Consider the following 22,052-nt stretch of genomic DNA (forward strand, 5'->3'; position numbering starts at 1 on the left):
AGATTAGATAATGATAGTCTGACTACAGTGGACAGGATGTTCAGTGTCATGGTTCACCTTACATAAGCAAGACTCAAGTCTCTGCAACTTGATTTTGATACAGCAACAACATGAACAGCAGTGAATGGAAAACAATGGCTGCTAGAAGTATTAGTAAAAAACATCTAACACAGTATGGTTACCTCAAATGAGAGAGTTTTATGCATCATTTGTGTTTGCAATCTGTGTTAAGCATCTGATTTTCTAAAGCTGGTTTCATGCTGGTTAATAGCAGTTCTGCTGTAGGTATTCTGTGGTAGGTGTTTTTTCCTTCCACAAAAGTAGACACATAATTTATGTGTGTGTATCATATTGTACTTTAAATTTATTACCTACAGTGACTGTGATTAAATTCTTTCATTCACTTCATATGAGAAATGACTGAAAATACATCCACGCATGTTTAGTTCTCCTTGTCTTATGGTTGCACTGTGGTTGCAGAGACACAGTCTCCTGTTCAGTAAACAGGAGACTGTGTCTCTGCAACCACAGTGTTTACATTCTTTCATTCACTGTGATAGAGTGTTTTAGAGGTTTTAAGTGAAGCTGTCTCAGTCTTTGTAAGATGAATTGTTTTTAACCTTGTTACAAGTTGTTGTCACTGTCAACAATCCCAATACCAGTTCACTGTGGTCAGAGATTATCATTAGTGACTGGGACTTTCTTCGAGCTGTGCTGCTGGATTACCTCAAACTCTCATTGTGATTCTTCACTCACATCTACTGCCATCACTTTCTGAGTGCAACACCATGGATGTAATCAAGGGGAGACATCCCATTTTGAACATCTTAAAGTTCAACAGGTTATTTAACTTGGGTTGTGTGAGGTAATTATACATGGTCAGTGTAGATTCGGATCAGTGCCTTGCCACTTGGGAGAAGCAGCAGGAGCACCAATACAGAAGCTGAGTGATGAGCTGCCTTGAACTGGGCCATTGACAAAAATGTGTTTTAGCCACATTTAGTGTTTATGTATTTTACACTTTATCAGCCTTTTTCCTTCAGCCCTACATTTTCATAACCCTTGAACCATACTCCTATGCACAAGCACTACCACACTGAGCTCTGTCTAACGCAAACAGCTTGTCTATGGTGTAATACAGTGTTTAAACCACAAAATCAAAATATCTTGATGTGTGAAAAAGAAGGCTCGCCTTTATGTCCTTTAAGTTTTGCTTATCCGTAGACAGTTTGCTTTAACCTATCAAGTATTGTCGTACCCGAGACAACACGTCCATGTAATATATAAAATAACAATAGCATGCTTTAATTAATAAATTCACAACAGATGGTCAAATTGGGGATTTGAACAACCACATACCATGGGTGCTGCTGAGGTAATGTAACACTGTGAGCAGCATGGAGCGAGTTTGAGCTGATTTGAGTGATATCTGTTCAAGTACAATTATCTGTTCATATGCAGTCTATGTCAGTTGTTCAATTGACCCAAGTTAAATTAATGGTGATCCCTGCTGTCTCTACATCCTCTACAGGTTTTTATTCCTACACAGAAGGTGAACAGCAGACCATATGGGTTTTCATCCAGTTACAGTTATACAAGGATTCCTTTATAAACACAAATGTTGTGTTTTAAACAGGAAAACTGATTCCTAATCAACAAAGGACAAAAGTAAAATGAGATTACAAAAAACAGTAAAATATAATTCACACAACCCAAGTTCTTTCTTTTTTCCCCTAATATACTCAAAATTCATCAGGTTGCTATTTGTGTTCTAATACTTCCATCTAGTGGACAAACACGCCCACATTAAATTAATTAGTCGAGTATTACAAATTACATTTTTTCTCAATGGCACCTTAAATCAATATTATTTCTTCAGCCCAATTAAATCAATATTATTTACTAACCTCCATTCATTCACCTCCATCAATTGTTTTTTTCTCTTTAAAAGGGCTGGTGAAGTAGCAGCACCCAAATTTAAACACTTTAAGACATTCAACATTGATGTGTTAACAGGGTATTTTCTGTCTTCTGAAGACATGCAAATTTGACATATTAATGCGGAAAGTAGATGTCTCCCAAATGTCTCATGTCAACGCCATCTTGACCTATAAAATACCAAGATTCTAGTTGTAAACAAAACCCAGCATCTGCTAAAGGTCACAATGTCAATGAGCCACCATTGGATTTTGATGTCAACCTGATTTTCATTTCCAACCAAATTTAGCATCTGTCTAATGTTAGAGTCGTCAGAGTCCAGTTTCCTTTACATTGTTCAAATGATGCACTGGCAACAAGTGGCAGCAGTCGCTGTTTTGTCTGAAGATGGAGAAAATAATGTATACAAAGGAAGAACTCCTGGCTTTAATGTTTACCAGATATGAAGTTTAACATCCCATACCAGCTGAGCTGAAGAAGCCATACCGTGGATGCAGAGCAGGGGTTAAGCTAAAGGCTAGGAGATGGAGAAAGCCTTTTCTACCATCGATCCTTATGGGAAATGTCAACTCCCTGGCTAACAAGTGTGATGAACTGGAGGCATTTGTGAAGAACCAGCGAGCATATCGTGAGTGTAGTCTCATATGTTAAACGACAACACTCCCGACCGTTGTTTGGATTTACCCGGCTTCATTACAGTACAAGCGGACAGAGACGCCAGAGCAAGTGAAAAAAAAAAAGGTGGAAGACTGGTTCTGCTTGTGAACAATACATGGTACAACCCTGGTCACATCACAGTGAAGGAGATGATCTGCTGTTGGGATATTGAACTGTTGGCAGTTGTTCTTAGACCGTACTATGTACTGAGGGAGTTCTCACACATTGTCGCCATGTTTACATTCAACCACGAGCAGAGCCTGCAGTTGCGTGTGACGTCATTCACAAGACTTGTGAGAGTACAGACCCAACACCCTGATGCATTCATTGCAATATTAGAGAAAAGTCACTCTCACCTTTCACCTGACTGGCTTCACTTGGTGTGTTGACTGTCCCACAAGGGAAAGTAAGAAACTTGATCTGTTGTATTCAAATGTCAAGGAGGCCTACACTGCTTCAGCTCACATCATAATCTGGTTTTTCTTCAGCCTTCCTACAAGCCCTGTGTACTGAGGCAGGCTGCAACCACCCGCTCATTCAGGAACTGGACCCCAGAAGCCAGTGGGTGTCTAAAAGACTGTTTTGAGGCACAGATTGTGCCTCTAATGTACTGTTGGAGTCACAGGAAAATTATAAAAGCAAGGACCCTGACCTTGATAGAATGGTTAAATGAACCATGGACTATATTAACTTATGTATGGACACTGTAATACCAGCAAGGACTGTACACTGCTTTCCAAACAACAAACCCTGGATCACCGATAACATCAAGACCCTGCTCAACCAGAAAAAGGAGGCCTTCAGGGACGGAGACAGGGAGAAGCTCAGGTGTGTGCAACATGAGTTGAGAGGAGATTAAAGCAGGCGAAGGAGGACTACAAAAAGAAAGTAGAGAGGAAGCTGCAGCACAACAACACCAGAGAGGTGTGGAAGGGGATGAGGACCATCACTGGCTATAAAGAGAAGAACAGCCAGGCAACACCAGGTGATGTGGACAAGGCCAATGAGTTCAACCTGTTCTACAACAGGTTTGACACAGCCTCACGTGTTCTCTCTCCCACTGCTTCAGCTGCAGCTTCTCCTACGGCATCTCCTCCACAACCTGAAACTGCAGCTGCAACTCCCTCCACACTAGGGTTAAGTCTCCTGTCCTTTACACCCAAGGAGGTGAGGGCGGAGCTCAAGAGGCTATGTCTTGGAAAGGCAACAGCTTCTGATGGTGTGTGTCTGAAGCTGCTAAAGGACTGTGCAGCCCAGCTGGCTAAGCCTCTCCAGATGATCTTCAACATAAGTCTACAAACATGGAGGGTCCCGGTCCCGGTCCTGTGGAAAACATGTCTTTTTCCGGTACCTAAAGTAGAGATAAATGACTACAGACTGGTGTCCCTCACATCACACATCATGAAGACCCTGGAGCGGCTGCTTCTCCACCTTGAACATGCACTAGAAGCCCCTACAGTTTGCCTACAAAGAACATATTGGAGTGGATGATGCCGTCCTTTACATGTTCCACTGGGCTCATTCTTACTTGGATGAGCCAGGTGGTTACATGAGGATTATGTTCTTTGATTTGAAGTGCATTTAACACCATCCAACCCCCCATCTTAGAGAGAAGCTGGAAGGGATGGGGGTGGATCCCTGCTTCACGTCCTGGATTGTGGATTACCTGACAAGATGACCACAGTACGTCAGGCTGGGTAACTCTGTCTCAGCGACAGTGATGAGCAGCATTGGGGCTCCACAGGGGACTGTTCTGGCTCCATTCCTGTTCACCCTGTATATGGCTGACTTTCAATACAACTCTGAGTCCTGCCTCATACAGAAATACTCAGATGACAAGCTTAAATTGGACTGGTCTCTGAACATGGATGCCACCTACCGGAAGGGGCAGAGTCGGCTCTTTTTCCTCAGGAGGCTCAGGTCCTTTGATGTCTGCAGTGAAATGCTGCACATGTTTTTCATGTCAGTGGTGGCCAGTGTACTTTTTTATGCTGCAGTCTGCTAGGGCAGCAGCATGTCTGACATGAACACAAAGAGACTGGACAAGCTGGTAAAAAAGGCTGGGTCTGTGCTTGGCAGGAGTTTGGACTCACTCAGGACTTTTGTGGAGAGACGCATGCAGTGTAAGATGGAGGCCATCTTGGACAATACCAATCATCCTCTCCACAACATTCTGGCAGTGTGGCACTCCTAGAGCCACACCACTAGTGTGATGAAAAGAAGTGTATATAATATACTTTAGTACCAGCAATAGTTTAAAAATATAATTTAGTTGTTTATTAGCATTACCATATTGTTGGTGTTCTTCCACAAGTCATACAGTCTTATCAACTTCTAATATTATTATGATTTTCATCACTATTACTATAAGACTAACTGTTATATTAAATGATATAATAATGGATAACTGTTGGGTTGGATTTTGTTGGATTGGGTTGGAAAATTTCTCAGTGGGCAGTGATGGGACAATAAAGTAATGACGGATACATTTTCAGCAGGTGCACAGCAAAAGCTAGGCCTTGGGCATTTCATTTCCCCATTGATCTTCCAACACACAGCACAGGGCTGTCTCTAATTTGGTCGTGTGGGAAGTGTCTCTGAGTGTAGCCTCACAGCACTTCAACAAGAAGCTAAGGACAGCAGTGATGTATTATGGGAGGCTATTTAAGGAGCTGGATTAAAGAGTGCCAATTTGTTCCCTCATATTATTACACCTGTAGCCTATTATCTACAGAGCCCCTAAAAGGCCATTTAATTTTTTTTGCTAGTCAATTTTCAATTACAAATGTAGATTCCTTCAAAACTTTTATTCCCCTTTTCTTCCTTCACAGCTCTGGCAGTGCAGGGGGTGCAGTAGAAGATGCACTGCCTGCCACATGACCGATGTTCCTACAAGGCCCGATGGTGTCTGAAAAACACATTTGTTCAGAATTAAATCCAAATATAATGTAAATATGATATAAAGATGTATTATATTATTGTGCAAAAGTCTTAGTCAGCATAAATCCAACCCTCTGTGGTCCAAGTGTAATAATGTTTACAACTAATGCTCAGAACAAAGTACTGTACTGTTATTTTACACAATATATAAACCTGGAGCTGGTTTGAATAACTATCTGTTCATGTTTAATCCTGGAAAATAAACAGGATTAACGTCAACAGTAAATCCTGGTTAACCTTAGGTGGAGCTGTGGTAGCCTAGTGTGCCTACTCGTGTTTTCCTTCCTTACAGTCATATTTACAGTTATTTGACTCTATATTATATATTGTTTGACCAAGCTTGTCATTATTCAGAATTTCAAAACAAGCCATTGATGGCACAGAGTCATTGTTCTTAAGTCCCAAATAAGCTGATTTAATCAAGACTCAAAATCCAAAATCAGGAATTGACACATGCTGTGTTCAAGTTCTAAACAAATCATCATACACTTTATACTAAATGTAATGTCATTTCTAACAGTTCGTACTTAATTTAAACAAATAATGAATGCTTTGTAAAAAATGTATTACAACTTTCAATTAGGTCACAGATCATTTAAGATTAGACCAGATTCATGACTGGAGTCTGAATCAAGTCAATGTGTCAGATATTGTGTTTACTGTGTTGCCATATGACATATTAGACAATGATGTATGTAAATGCCTTTATTAGGAATGGATCATGTACAGTGGAAACCTCTTAAAGTGGTCAAAGTGATCTATTTATGCATTATGGACTTATATGGATCAAAAATAATCTTTCTTATACAAATGCTGCTTAAATATTTTGCCTATATGCAGTAATCCTCTTACAGTGTTCACTTTGGTCTTTTCATGCTTGACAACATATAGAAATAAAATTAAAACAGTCATATGCTGATGCTCTCTTCTGACTTATTTGTATGAGACACAGTATAACAACCAGTAACAACAATCCCAGCATGCCCTCCAACAGAAGTTTACTCTGTGTGTATGTGCACTTGCTGTGCACACTCATGCATCATGTAATCTCTTCTTCTGTGGTTAGGTGAGTTATTTTGGAACTTTTACAGTGTAATTGTTGTTCCCACTCTTTCGAATATATTCTCACTGTGGCATGTTCTGGGTCTACAGTATGCCGAGATACTTTCTAATTGAGTGTCTCTGGAAAATCTCCCGAGACTCATTGTGGCTGCTTGTATCCAGGATTGTTTCAGTCATTGCCCAAAGCTCATGGTCATACTTTGATCATGTTGGTTGGTAGACTGTGTGTAGATTGACCAGTAGATCAGGATCAGTTTATTCTTCAGTCTGGTGTTCATGCTGCACCAATTCACCTTGTATCCATATTACCCACTCTCCCTGATATTTGAAGTCCTTCACTTTGGGTAGTGCCTCAAACCCAAAGGAGCAATAAAACTACCAGGGTCATAAAAATATTTAAAACCTCACCACCACATTAATCCCAAGACACTGAGACTTATGCTGATTACTAACTGTAGTGCAAAGTTTTGGAATAATGCAATAACTACTGCAAGGAAACCTAAATGTATTTCTATTTTCCCACTGTGACCATTTAGAGACTCCTCAAATCATCACTTTTTTCAGGTGGATAAATGTATTGTCTTTGTGAATGTAAGACCTTTAGATACCACTGAGATGCTTGATTGTTGATAATTAGTACAGCACAGGTGTAAGCTCTGATGCTGATGATATCAATGAGGGAATCATCATCTTCTTAAATTAACCATTTAGAGAGCATAAAGTTACCTGAGGACATGGATGGTGGTCATGATGCCATGACAACAGCTTATTGAGTCAGAGGTTATATTATTATTGCTACTGTTGAATACTGAGACCAAAGTGAGACTGAAATTGTCACTTAGTCACCATAATTACATTTAGGAGTAATAGATGCATATTAGTAGTGGCTGATAGAATGCAGACAAACTCATATCTTTACTGACATGCCAGAGAAAAGAGAGAAAGAGGGACAGGTAGAGAAGGAGGGATGAATGAAGAAGATATGAAGAGCCAAGTCTGAAGAAAGAAAAAGCTGGAGTAGGAAAAGCTTCGATGGTTAGGGAAGCAAAGACCTGTTTGCATTGTCAGATCATGCAGCATTTCAGGTGATGTGGCAGCATGCTTACTGCAGGATTCATAGACAAAGATTAAACATATACAACTGAAAAACACTGTGAATGGCATCACAAGTATAAGTCGCTTTTTTCTTCAACTGGACTGACAGCTCAGCTTCAAGTTTTATTTTATTTGTCTTTTATTACACCACGAAGGTCCCACTGAGATACAAGATCTCTTCTTCCAGCAGGTCCTGGTCAAGACAGCAGCAGACAACAAGTCTAATCTGTCATCTTTCTTCAAATCCATATTAATCTATATTAAAGTCAGTGCTGATAGGAGGTACAGCTCTCAGCAGTGTAAAGCAAATTCCACTCTTTGTATGATGCATCATGACGTCAGAAAAACAAACCATCTCATAAACCTTGACCATTCCTGCAATCTTCCTCATTCAGCTCTTCATTCCAGTCCCACTACTGATTTGTAAGAGACCTGGTCATGCTCTTAAGTAAAGTTTGGACTACCCAGGACCAAATTTCCTGTTTCCTCTTTCAAACTGAGACACAGTGAACATTTAGGCAATGAATGCTTCAAATTAAGTGGAAAGAGATGAAGGTAGCAAGATGATGCAAATTCACCCTTAGCAGTGCAAGTTGCCTCAAAGAGAAATCTAAGTAATAATTCACAGTGTCATCAAAAAAGTAACAATCCGCTAATTACAATGGCTACTTAACCATCATGCAGACAGTACGTTTCATGAAATGTTATCACTAGTGAGGTGGTGAGGCTAGGAGCTTGTGGTGCTGCAAAGCATGAAGTGCTCTTCAAATATCAACTCATTGTGTGCAGCAGAAGTGGGCATAAATCTGTGCTGCAGCTACATACTGTCTGGATGTCAAAATAGAAATGACAAATGTGAAAGATGTTAAGCTAATGATGTCTTAGATTAAAAACACCTTAGTGTACCAGGAGTTCAATCTGTAACCCTGGAACATATCAGATAAGATCCTCACTGCTACTGAGCCAACATTTCTCAAGTCGCCTATGCATTGAGTGATACATGAGGTTTCATCCTTTGAATTATTCTCTGTTTCTTTCTCTCCAACAGGGGGGTATAACACTGGAATACAATGTCATCTTATTCTGAAGAATTTGGTTTTATGACTGATGCATTGGATCTTGAAGCTGACAGTGGAGTGAGCCTTTAGTTCATCCTACACTGCACTGTAGCTTTGGGTGATAAATCAATGCAATTGACTTTACAATGGACAACCAGTATCTCTGAATTAAGTTAAATTAAGTTTAGCTAAGTTTTGTTATGCTACAAACAAAATAAAATGTAAAATACAATTATTTAAAAAAAATAGTTTTGTTTGTAGCATAACATTGCACACTCACATCTTCAGCCAGTATGAGATGCATTATAAAAGGTAAAAGGATACCAAAGCTCTGACTCTGGTGAAAACAGTCTCACTGCACAGGTTTAATTTTACTACTGAGTTTTGATTCATCACTGGACAATAAGGGTGAATCAAGAGTCTCAGTTAGTATGAATGGTGCAGCTTCATCTCATGAAGACACACTACACTTAGAGACAAGTCATGCTTGGGATAGCTTAAGTTTCTACTGCCAGTCCACTGAGTTGTGTTGCCTTGTTTGGTTTAAATGTGATTTGATATTTGGGTTTACTTCTGCAGCTACATTTTTCCATGTTCCTACTGGGTCAGAAATAACCACTGTAATCTTTTCCTTCATTTGGATTTGACAGTTTCACATATTCAAAAAAGCTACACAAAATACATTTTGTGTTGAAAAATGCTTTATCAAAATTATATGATAACTATTCATTTTCTTTTACAATATTTTACTGTCATGGCTTCTCTAGTTTTCTTCTTCTACAATCAAAGCCACTTCATCAGGTTAAGTAGCTTTGTTGGAGTTACCAAGAATCTAGCACATCCTTTTCCTAAAAGAGTCGTATTGCTTGGTAGTAAGTTTTGTTTCTGAAATTTGAAATTCTGTGTAAGATCCTTTGCGCTCTGTCTTTATATCTCTGACCTAAGACATAAAAACAAAAACCTGTTTCTGCAGAATAGAATATGATCAACACGCTGCACTTCAAGTCTGCAAATCCACAAATCCAATACAATTACTTCAGCTGGGCTGCAGTTTTCTCCAGTACTAGTTCACTTGACCTCAATTTCTGAGTTCCTCCACATTCTCCTATTAATGATGCAGCAGTAAGAGTCTGGGAAAAAGCTGTAAACATGTTTGAGGCTATTTGGTTCTCTTGCAGAGTTTAGTTTTGTAGCAGACACAGATAAGAAGAGCATGGTGAAAGCAGTGAGAGCTCAGAGCCTGCTGCTCAGTGTTATGAGGGTCAGAAAGCAGATGAGAGCTGAGATGAGCCATGCCTTTGAATTAACCAAGACTATAAAATCACGAACAGCATGCTGGAGAGGACATTATGGGACTGACACAGATGCAACATTTTGTGAAGTGAGCACAAACTCTGAATTTAGATTATCTTGTGAATGCAAATTATGAAAGGATTATATTCCTTCATCAAGAAAAGTGCGTAACAACACATCTTTGTCACATGTAAAGAACAGCCAGAAATTTTGTCTGGGCAAGTGACAAAGCTTTCATCATAGTGAGGTTTAGTTAAAGAGTACCCAAGAATCCCAAAGAAAACAGTGCATGACCCTACATATACAATTACACAGTGTTCCTCCACACAGAAACACAGGAGCCTTAGTTTATGTTATGGTCAACAATCTTATTTATTTCATCTTTGTTTATAAGAAACAGATGTTCAAATGTTTCTTTCAGTTTGGTATGGCAGATGGCCTCTGCCACTGATCTAATGGAAAAAAGCCTGTCAGAACTGAAGAAAAGTCTGGATGCTTCATTGTTGCCAAGGTTACTGAATTTATCCAGAATCTTAAAGTTTGTTTGGCATGTTTTATCAAATAACCAGATATCTTCAAACGCAGCTATTCACTTTTTGGACTGATGATCCACCCAGGAGAGTTTCATGCCCATTCACTGTCAGTGAGCTTAACATGAGGCCTTTCTTAAATCTAGACTCCACCTATCTGTTCTCATATTCTGATGAGTGAGTCTATATCATGTAGCTAAGGACTTCTTATGCCTTCTTGCAGTTGTTTTGTGACTTTGGGAGCTGACTTGTGTCAATTAGAGGTATATCTGCATTTTTCATCAACCAGTGATGACAGAGGACATTAGGTCTTCAGATTTGGAATAGGCGAAAATGTACTTTTATCAGGGATGTTGGGGAACAACAGGCTGGGACAGACCAGGTGGTCAGTGCCTGTGGTAGTTACCAGCTCTGTGAAATTAGGGCTGATGTACACATCGCTACACTAGATAGATAGATAGATAGATAGATAGATAGATAGATAGATAGATAGATAGACAGAAAGATAGATAGATAGATAGATAGATAGATAGATAGATAGATAGATAGATAGATACTTTATTTATCCCCTAGGAGAAATTTATGACAATGAAAGTTGATAAGTAGTTGATAAGAAACACAGGCAGATAAATTTATTTTATATTACAGTGACCACCAAAGGTGATCATCTTGTGATATTAGCAATAACCCTGTTGCCTCAATTGCAAATTGACAAGTTCATCCATTTTAAACTCACTGTGGTCTGAATTAAGAAAGGCCCGATCACTGGACACTTGAACATCACCCATGTTGGAACATAGGGGGTTTAGTCACTCTTGCAAAAAAACAAAAAAAAGGAAAAATAATTTCTATCCAATTATGCCATTTAACTGTCACATCCTTTCCTGGTTGGGACATGTTTTTTTTTGCAGAAAGCACCTTATTAGCATTTAAGACATGCTCATTTCACAAAATTTCAGAGGAGCAGGCTGCATGGAGCAATATGAGATGAGGTGCAAGGCAGCATATACTGAAGCTGTGGGGAGGGATGCAGTTGGAGCCAAGGGGTTGCACTGTGATGTTGGGGTCCTGAGAGAGAGGCTGGGACGGGCCTGAGGCGCCTAGCAAGATGCTGGCGCGGCACGGCTCCAGTCTGCCAGGCCATGGTGTTAGGAGGGAAAAGAGTGAAAAAACCAACCTTCCCGTTGATCTGAATGGTGAGATTTGGATTGTGTTTTTGGATGGTGGGGTGCAATGATAATGGAGGGATTTAAGATAAAACAAAAAATAGAAAATAAACATCAAGAGGGGCAAAATAAGGAGTGAGAAGAAGAAGACAAGGAGAAACAGAGAGAGTAAAACGGGCAAATATCTGCTTATCCATTAATGAGTGAGGAACACACACACACACACACACACACACACACGCACACACACACACACACACACACACACGCACACACACACACACACACACACGGCACAAAAAATACAGTACAGTAGCCATAAAAGTGGATGCACAGCTGCAGATGCAGACACATTACACATACCCACTTTCACCTCCCTGTCCTTAACATTGCTTCAGCCCCTTCAGCCTGTAATTTTAGGCAGCATGAAGGGGCTGAGGCTTGCTGGCAACCAGACTACATCAAGAACACAAAGCAGACAGTGTGTTACTGACTCTGGCCGAGTTCAGCCACAGAGCCCTGAAATTAATAAGCACATAAAAATGGCCCCTGACAGGATTAGTCAAACACTCACCTTGAAATGTGTACTTCTCCTAACTGAGAACAGTTTAATTTCTATGGAGTAACACTTGTAAGTTAATACTGCGTTAAATGAGACTGTCCTGTTGGTCCTCTTAGTCACAAACTGATGTGTGATCTGGCAAAAGACTACATTTAGAAAGACTACATTCATCTGTAAGACAGCACTTGATTTTCATTAAGATGTTTAAATACATTTTATCTACTCATCTTCCGATTCCCATGCCGTGGATTAATTAATTTTCCCTCTGGAACTCGCAGTTCATATACACCATATACCAGAAGGTCGGTGCAAATAACAACAATATCTGCAGTTCCTGACTTTGCTGAGATCCTATAAAAACAATTCTCAGTGTACCAAAGCTGAGCATCTATATGTAAGATTACGTTTGAACTGCAGTGAGCATCAGGCTGTGTCATCATAAATCTACTGAGTCCTCTAATAGGTGACATTGATCTCTAACCCTGACCTCCCTTACCCTTCAGCTCCCTTCAAGTCCTCTGACCTAAGCTAAGTGCAGATACCTGCTTGGCAAAGCTCCATTGGCTTAACAGTGTTTTAAAGGATGGAATTATTTGAGGGTCTGTAGATGTTTTAGTCTGCTCCCTGCTGGTAGGTCAGGCTTACTCTTGCTATTGGATCAGTGTCATGCAGGTTAGATGGTTTCTCAAAAACAAAGACTGACTTATTTTTAAGACTAAAAAGTTATCCTACAATCAGTCACGCCCCCTGACCACTGGTCTCAGCCACAGCTGCCTGAATTCACCAAATCAATGTGGTATCATCTAAATTTACTCAGTCTGAAATTCCCTCTGTGTTTCTGTGTCATCTCTTAGCTGGGCAGCCTCTGGGACAATATCTCTTTTGAATATGAATAACAACATTCACAAACATCCTCTCAACTTTAAATACTCCCTCATACGATCGGTAGACAAGGTGCAAACAAAGCGAAGCACATGAAACAATGAAAAGCAGCAGCCTTCATATGTAGCTAGAAAGATAAGCATTGGACAGATGAACAGAAACATATACAGTGTGTGTAGAGTGGAAGAGGGACTGTGGACCTGACAACAAATACAGAGAAGGAAAAGACAAGAGAAACTAAAAGAATGTGTAGAAAAAAAAGACACGCACACACACACACACACACACACACACACACACACACACACACACACACACACACACACACACACACTTTGGCAACATATGGCAGGTTGCACTGCTCAGAAGCCACACTGAGAAATGAAATAAGCTACCAGCACACCTGGAAATGTTAAAGGGTAAAACAACACAGACAGGAACCTTGGAAAGAGAAGCAGAGATGACAAACCATGTACTTCATCATCAAACTCTGTTGGCTACAGCTCTGTTTGGTTTAGTGGAGGATACTTCTTATAAAAAACATGACAGATTAACTATCTTTATTTATGACTACTACAATACTTTCCATTAACTTTAATGAACAGGTTTTGTTTTTTAGTTCTAAAAGGCAATTTTTTATCTCAAGAGTGAGCACTGGGCGATCTGTTATTGTTACTCATACAGCATGCACACATGCTTGCACACGTGCTTACACACATGTGAGTATTGTATTAAGATACACATGAAAAAATCAAGACCTCATTTTAATCAGATTCTATGACTCTGTAAGTATGACGCTTTAGGGCTGAGACAAGAGTACACATGAGATCTGTCACCAGATTTATGAGAAATGTTCAAAACAGTAGAGAATATTCAGCACTGGCTTTGACATTATTTTTTTGACTACATCAAAGAGCATTGTCAGTGGAAACATCAAATGAACAAGAGATTAAAGTAGTAATGAATAACCACCATTTTTTGAAAATAGCCTTTGAGAACCTGATATTGGTTGAGGCTAATTGAGGTGTTTGTTGACAAGGCCAACTTATGAGACACCCCAAGGCTCGCTTTAACCTTGCTAGCTTTTGTTGCAGCACATTCAGCCGACTCAAGCTTTCAGGGGAATTTCCTGCCTGTTTTCTCCCACATGGGACATATGTGAAGGTGTAAGCTTGTCTTTGTGACAAGACTCCACATGTAAACCTCCACTTCCCCAAAACAAAGGCGGAAAACTGCAGCCAACCTCTCTTTCACCCCTGAGGAGTCACCCCTACCCTCCCGTCACCACTGAGGTTAGGCAAGTCAAATAAACTAACAAGGCAGTGGAACAAAATACATAAATCATCCCCAGGAGACAAAGACAGGGAGACAGAGAGCACAGGAAGTGACAGTGTGAAAGCTGGACAAGCATCAACAAGTTTGATTTTCTCTGCAGCTCAATCCAGGGAGCCAGTTTCCTTACTAGCAGTGGTACAGTGGAGGTGACGAGAGAAGACCTTACTGCTGGAGGTGGTGACCTGAATGGCAGCAGGGAGGTGACAGTTGGGGTCAAGAGAGATCTTACCTCGAACATACAGGTTAGCCGGAGCCGAGTAGCGAGTCCCGGCACCGTTGACTGCCACACACTCGTACTTGCCCTGGTCTGACTCCTCGCTGTTCTCAATCTGAAGTGCTCCTGGTGAGGGAGGCCAAAATGTCACCATTCAGGTCTGCACAAACACATTCAATACAACACACACAGACATGGTGGCACAGTAAACTGATTCAGACACACTAACACTAGTCCTGCAACACCTCTCTGTACAGATACTTGGCAAAATCAACCCAAACCGGATCCTGTAATGTTTCCTTTCTATACATATAAGAAGAGAAACTTATACTCTATCTAATCATTTATGGCAATGACCAAAAATGATTAGGCTCATTCAAGATGACCCAGGACTTGTTGTAGTGTCACACTAACACTGTCAATGACTCATCTCATCAGAGCAACAAGGCTGCAGGTCAGAACCAGGTGAAACAGCTGCTCTGCACTGCTTAAAGGAAGTGACGGTATTCTAAATGTTTCTAGTTATTGCACTGAGTGACATCTTCATTTATTACAATGATCACAGGCAGCGTAGGTCATTATTTTTTCATTATTTTTTTCGGCATGAGTGCACTAGTGTGTATTAATCCATCACTAATAATTGTCTCACAGCTGCTGGCATGGCTGTAGAATGGTTAGTTTAGTTTTAGTCTAGTTGGACATTATTTAGATTTTTTTGATTAAACTTAGTATTCATCAGGTATTATTTAAGCTTCACATCTTCATGAGGAATCACTGGACCTTGGGCTCAGAGCCACAGACAGGGTAAGAAAATCAGAAAGAAGCATGATAAGAGCTCAACAAATGAAGCTACACCTCCTCAGGACATCATGTTGCTGTGAGGATGATGCAGTATAAAATATGAAACACCACTTTTGCTGAGAAGAAAGTTGAGAAGGAAGCAGTGATTTACAGAAAAAATCTCAGTAGTAGCCTGGAATCATCTCTTCCTTTCAGGGTCCACTGTTTCCAGATGTTCAGATCTGAACAGTATTTAATTTTCAACACTAAGTACTCAACATTGATTCAATTTCGAAATTTGATATTCAGTTGATAATATGATTTGATAATTATTTGCTTCATACACTTGTGCTGGTCATTGTATAAAACAGTTGGTAGTTGCTATATGTGATATTGTGATTTTACCACGTGGATCAAAGATAAAAGAAATTGAAACTGTTAGCAAAGTGTCTAAACTCTGTCTCAATGCATATAGACACATAAAATGTAATGTTGATTACTTGTTTAAATCCAAGTTAAGTAATAACTTAGACCCCCTTTATTGGTCTAAGCCTTTAGTGCAACACTTGTGCTATACTTGTGTTTCCATTGGATAGACCCTTTCTCCCCCACCTCCACAAAGCACCTTTAATGTTCACTTAAGTTGTGGTTTGAAACTTTCATTTCAGGGAAAGAACATGTAAAACATAACTTACCTGAAACCATTTGGTCACATCAACTTCATAGTATTTACACAAACATTTAATATTCAATTGTCAGTACAGAGATTAGGTTTGAGATCGAGAATATGAGTGTATCTGTGGTGATTATGCAATATTATATATTGACTATGAATGTGACACACATCATGCAGTTTTGCAGTGGACAATAAGAAATGTGACAAATAAAATGTTAACATGTACATATTTCAGAATACAATCCTGAAATGCAACATGGGATGGGTGTGTATCACAATGTTCAGTGCTAGTTAAAGAAAAAAAAAAATCAAGCAGTCGAAATAATATGTGTGTAGTCACATCCCTTGTGGGTCTCTTGCAGACAGTGAGCCTAGAGATGAAGGAGGAGCAACCTCCATGCAGTCAAAAAAGGCCATGCTCGCGCACACACACACATACATACACACACACACACACACAGACACACACAGCCTTTCTCCTACATATCAAAAAACAATCTCAAAATGTCCACGAGACTGTAGACCGATCCTCACACTGCTGCTGAAGTCACTGAATCTCTCTATTTCTGTATTTCCACTTTTCCATTTTGTGACATTGCCTTTCTCACTGCTCATTCAGAATAGTTCTGAAAATGATTCATTCTCTCTTGACAGTTGGAAAAGTTGCTGGTGATCATTTGCTCTGACCTCTTGGCATGAAAAAGATCAGTGCTGCTGCAAAAGGTGTGATTACTTACAGATGGAGACTATGAAGCCCCAAACAAAATGTTACTTCCAAAACTTCCTCTGCCCTTCGGACATTGAGCTTTCAATAACGGTGCATGCGTTCCCTCTCTGCAGCTTCCAAGGACAGCTTGCAGACAGAGCTCAAACTTTTATACCTTCATGACACAAAGTTTGTCATCTACGAACTATTAAGTGGGAAGTTATCATGTATGCTGATGGGCTCATTTCCCTGATATGGCTCACTGGCCTAGGCAGTGAAATCTAGGAGAACTGACAGCGACACGTTAAAGTAGAAAAGGAATGGGATGCCACAGTATATTGGATCTGTGGCATCCCGGATATACAGGACCTTTATTTTTATTTATTAACAGCCTGTTGGCATTGTTGGACTTCCATGTTGACTGATAGTAATGTTCATGAAGCAGCTGATGCTGTAAGGCTGTGTTTGACTTGGTATAGAGTGCTTTCACATTTAATATGTTTGATGCAGTTCATCGTGATGGTTTGTTTAGGCTGGTGTGAAACTCTAGACCTAACTGAGACCACCTTAAAATGTGGGTTTAGGTCCACTTCTAATTTGATCCTTTTTAGTGTGAAACCAAAGCAAATCAACCTACTGTCTGCTGATTGTGGCAAGTGTCAACAAAGTTTGACACTTTGACACAACATTGGGTAACCATGGTAACACATGTATGTGTGTATATACACATTATATATATGTATATATATATATATATATATATATATATATATACATATATATATATATATATATACAGTGTGTTACTGCAGCAACTGTTTGTCTTGTTACTGTTAATAACAATGTGGGTTGTAGGTTTCCCAGCACTGCGTTTACACTGTGAGGGTGAGCTCTTCCTTTCAAAGAGCAGGTTTATGGTAATGTTGGATAAACCTAATGTGACACATTCAACTAAAGTCACATTATCAGCTTCTTGTGAACCCTAGACCACCATTTTGAGCTGAAGCAGACACTTTTCAGAATTGGGTGTTTAAATTTGGGTTGAACACCAAACATGTTAAGTGTGAACACAATCAAAATGAGTACTTGGCTATGGCTAGCTAGTAGACATAATTCATGTGTGTTGCCTGGTTTCCTAATGAAATCATTTTTCAAATGAAAATACTTTTTGTTTGTTTGATTATATTCCATATTATATAGCAGGTGTGTAGCTGCCTCTTGTTTTTCTCTATACACACTGAAAGCTTCTGTGCTGAAAGCAGAGAAAGTGTCGGAGCAGGCGAAGAGGCCAGAGGCCTGGAAATGTGGACACAGTGAGGTGACAGGAGGAGGAGGACGGAGGTGATGGAGAGGAGGTAGCAGTGAGGAGGATAAGTAGACATTTTTTGTACCCAGCATTCTTACCTCTGATTGGTGTACCACCTGGTGAGGTAATTTGAATGCAAATAAGATTAGAGATAACCATTAGTTTAAAGAGAAGAGAAGAAAAAGTGAAACAGAGAAAGACAAGAATGGCAGGAGAGCAAAGAGAGGAAAAACAGCAGTGACAAGAGCGACTGCTATTCTCACCCTGTTTAAAAAAACTCATCTGTAATTATGTAAGGTATTATTTAATGTTGACTGAGTCAAAGCTGAGAGAGAAGAATAAGCTTAATGATTATTTAAAAAAAAAAAAAAACATTTCATAAATGGCAGCTGTGGAAATGTATCTTTGATGAAAGCTATTTTCTTTAGTACAAATTTGTATTATTTTCCACCCAAGCTCTGGATAAGCAAAAAAATGTTTCATATATCATACCCGACCTATAACTGCCAGTCTTTTATTTGTGCATATAGATATACTTTACAGATTATTTGCATTATACAACTGGCTATTTACTCCATGGAGCTGGCATCCTGCTATGACAGTAAAGCTACTTATTCCCCACACCTTCATCAGTGCTGGAGCCCTATCAAGCTCTAAAATCAGTATACTATAGATGTATTTTTATTTGGGTCATCTAAACCATTGTCAGCATTTTTCCTATGTACTATTTAGGGCTGAACGATTTGAGGAAAATATATAATTGCAACCACTTGCAATTTTATTTTAACAATTATCTAGAAGTTAAATATAAAAATGAGGTTTAAAAAGTTATTATTATTATGATAGGCCTACCAAATGTATCTTGTTTCTATGTGTAACCACATAAAATAATGCAGCTGCTTGTTGTAGAAATACATTTATTGATAACAGCTACATACTTTGTCACTTATAGTAATGATTACAAGCGCGTACTGTTTACCTGCTTTGGCTAAAATTAAACCTCATGAACTGATAGAAAAGACAGTTTGAGCCCCAGAATCCTGGAGGTGCTGATCAGCATTCCTGTGCCTTGGAAATTATATTTACACAGTTCTGCATGTGCAACAGCAAATACATTTTAAAGGAAAAGCTGTTGCAGCTGGATTACATGGATACATTATTTCCTCACAAAATGAGTCAGTTTTGTAAAATCACAAGTCACAAATACGTTGATACTAAACATGTCAATGAGATGTTCATAGACAACATGTTTGTTTTCTGACAAAATATCTGATCTTACAGCACGACATCCACCTGTAGTGACACCAGCTTTATTAAATGGTTTCTGGTTCTGTTCAGACTCTCACAGCTCTTGTAAATAAGCAATTACCTTTGTGAGCACAACTTAATTGGGAAAACAATTAAATACTATATACATTGCTATACATATGCTTCTGACTAACCAGCTGTTTGTCATGCCTCATGGCAACTAGTCTGAAACAGATGTTCAGTGGGAGGAGCTATTTTGGATGCCCCTGGGTCCAAAAAAATACAAGTCCCATTCATTTTGAGACAGCTGAAGCACTTTTATGGCTTAGATGGGCATGAAACTCTCTTGGTTACATTATCAGTACAAAAGATGAACAACTGTGTTTCAACATATCTTTATTTGTGCTAAAAAATAATCAGCTTCTGTCAATAACCATCCAGCCACTGATCTTAAAAGTCTGTTCCATTCACGACTAACAGACAGTGGAAGATCAGGATTATATCGTATCGTATCGTATCGTCGTCTCCCACTTATCCGGATCTGGGTCGCGGGGGCAGCAGCCTCAACAGAGAGGTCCAGACGGCCCTCTCCCCGGCCACTTCCATCAGTTCCTCCGGGAGAATCCCGAGGCGTTCCAAGGCCAGCTGAGAGATATAATCCCTCCAGCGTGTCCTTGGTCGACCTCGAGGTCTCCTCCCGTTGGGACATGCCCGAAACACCTCCCTGGGGAGGCGTCCAGGAGGCATCCTCACCAGATGCCCGAACCACCTCAGCTGGCTCCTCTCGACATGGAGGAGCAGCGGCTCTACTCCGAGTCCCTCCCGGATGACCGAGCTCCTCACCCTATCTCTAAGGCTGAGCCCGGCCACCCTGCGGAGGAAACTCATTTCGGCCGCTTGTACTCGCGATCTCGTTCTTTCAGTCATTACCCAAAGCTCATGACCATAGGTGAGGATCGGAACGTAGATCGACCGGAAAATTGAGAGCTTCACCTTCCGGCTTAGCTCCCTCTTCCCCACAACGGACCGATTCAGCGTCCGCATCACTGCTGACGCGGCCCGATTCCGCCTGTCGATCTCCCGTTCCCTCCTACCCTCACTCGTGAACAAGATCCCGAGATACTTAAACTCCTCCACTTGAGGCAAAGCCTCCCCCCCCGACCCGAAGCGGGCAATCCACCCGTTTCCGGCTGAGAACCATGACCTCAGACTTGGAGATGCTGATCTTCATCCCAGCCGTTTCACACTCGGCCGCAAACTGCCCAAGCAAGAGCTGAAGGTCGGCGTTCGATGAAGCTAGGAGGACCACATCATCCGCAAAAAGCAGAGATGAGATCCTCCCGCCACCGAAACCAAACCCGTCCACCACCCGGCTGCGCCTAGAAATTCTGTCCATAAAAGTTATGAACAAAACCGGTGACAAAGGGCAGCCCTGGCGGAGTCCAACCCTCACCGGGAACAGGTCCGACTTACTGCCAGCTACGCGAACCAGACTCACACTCCTTTGGTACAGGGATTTAATGGCCACTAACAAGGGGCCATCCACCCCATACTCCCGGAGTGCCCCCCACAGGGAGCCCCTAGGAACACGGTCGTAAGCCTTCTCCAAATCCACAAAAAACATGTGGACTGGATTGGCAAACTCCCATGCTCCCTCCAGCACCCTAGCGAGGATAAAGAGCTGGTCCACAGTTCCACGCCCAGGACGAAAAACCACATTGCTCCTCCTCAATCTGAGGTTCAACTATCGATCGGACCCTCTTTTCCAGTACCCTGGTATAGACCTTACCAGGGAGGCTGAGGAGTGTAATTCCACGGTAGTTGGAACACACCCTCTGGTCACCCTTCTTAAAGATGGGGACCACCACCCCGGTTTGCCACTCCAAAGGCACTGCCCCCGATGTCCACGCAATGTTGCAGAGGCGTGTCAACCAAGACAGCCCTACAACATCCAGAGCCTTGAGATACCCAGGGCGGATCTCATCAACCCCCGGGGCTCTGCCACCGCGCAGTTGTTTCACTACGTCGGCGACTTCTGCCCCGGAGATTAGATCATCCATCCCCAGGTCTCTTGGCTCTGTTTCCTCTACGGAATACGTGTTGGTGGGATTGAGGAGCTCCTCAAAGTATTCCTTCCACCGTCCTACTATATCCTCAGTTGACGTCAGCAGCTCCCCGCCCCCACTGTAAACAGTGTGAGCGAGTTGCCGCCTTCCCCCCCTGAGGCGCCGGACGGTTTGCCAGAACCTTTTTGGAGCCGATCGATAGTCTTCCTCCATTGTCTCACCGAACTCCTCCCACGTCCGAGTTTTTGCCTCAGCAACTGCCGCGGCTGCACTCCGCTTGGCCCGCCGGTACCAGTCAGCTGATTCCTGAGACCCACAGGCCAACCACGCCCTGTAGGCCTCCTTCTTCAGCCTGACGGCTTCCCCCACCGCCGGTGTCCACCAGCGGGTACGGGGGTTACCGCCACGACTGGCCCCAGCTACCTTGCGGCCGCAGCTTGCAACAGCCGCCTCAACAATAGCAGAGCGGAACAAGGCCCATTCGGACTCAATGTCCCCCACTGCCCTCGGGACGCGGTCGAAACTCTGCCGGAGGTGT

The 22,052-nt window shown here is 41.2% G+C and overlaps 1 protein-coding gene across 2 annotated transcripts in view; it reads right to left on the minus strand.

The window, feature by feature from the left end:
* Positions 1-22,052, minus strand: part of LOC111231854 (receptor-type tyrosine-protein phosphatase F-like) — a 114,333-nt gene that overhangs the window by 86,877 nt on the left and 5,404 nt on the right. For both annotated transcript variants that reach the window (XM_022759111.1, XM_022759109.1), the window contains exons 2-4: positions 18,299-18,316; positions 14,748-14,858; positions 11,751-11,762 (exon numbers count right to left, since the gene is read on the minus strand). In XM_022759111.1, the coding sequence (XP_022614832.1) occupies positions 11,751-11,762; positions 14,748-14,858; positions 18,299-18,316 (141 nt within the window). The remainder of the gene's footprint in view (positions 1-11,750; positions 11,763-14,747; positions 14,859-18,298; positions 18,317-22,052) is intronic.

The sequence above is a fragment of the Seriola dumerili genome, unplaced genomic scaffold (genome assembly GCF_002260705.1).
Source record: "Seriola dumerili isolate Sdu_G_001 unplaced genomic scaffold, Sdu_1.0 BDQW01000319.1, whole genome shotgun sequence".
In the NCBI taxonomy this organism is placed as follows: domain Eukaryota; kingdom Metazoa; phylum Chordata; class Actinopteri; order Carangiformes; family Carangidae; genus Seriola; species Seriola dumerili.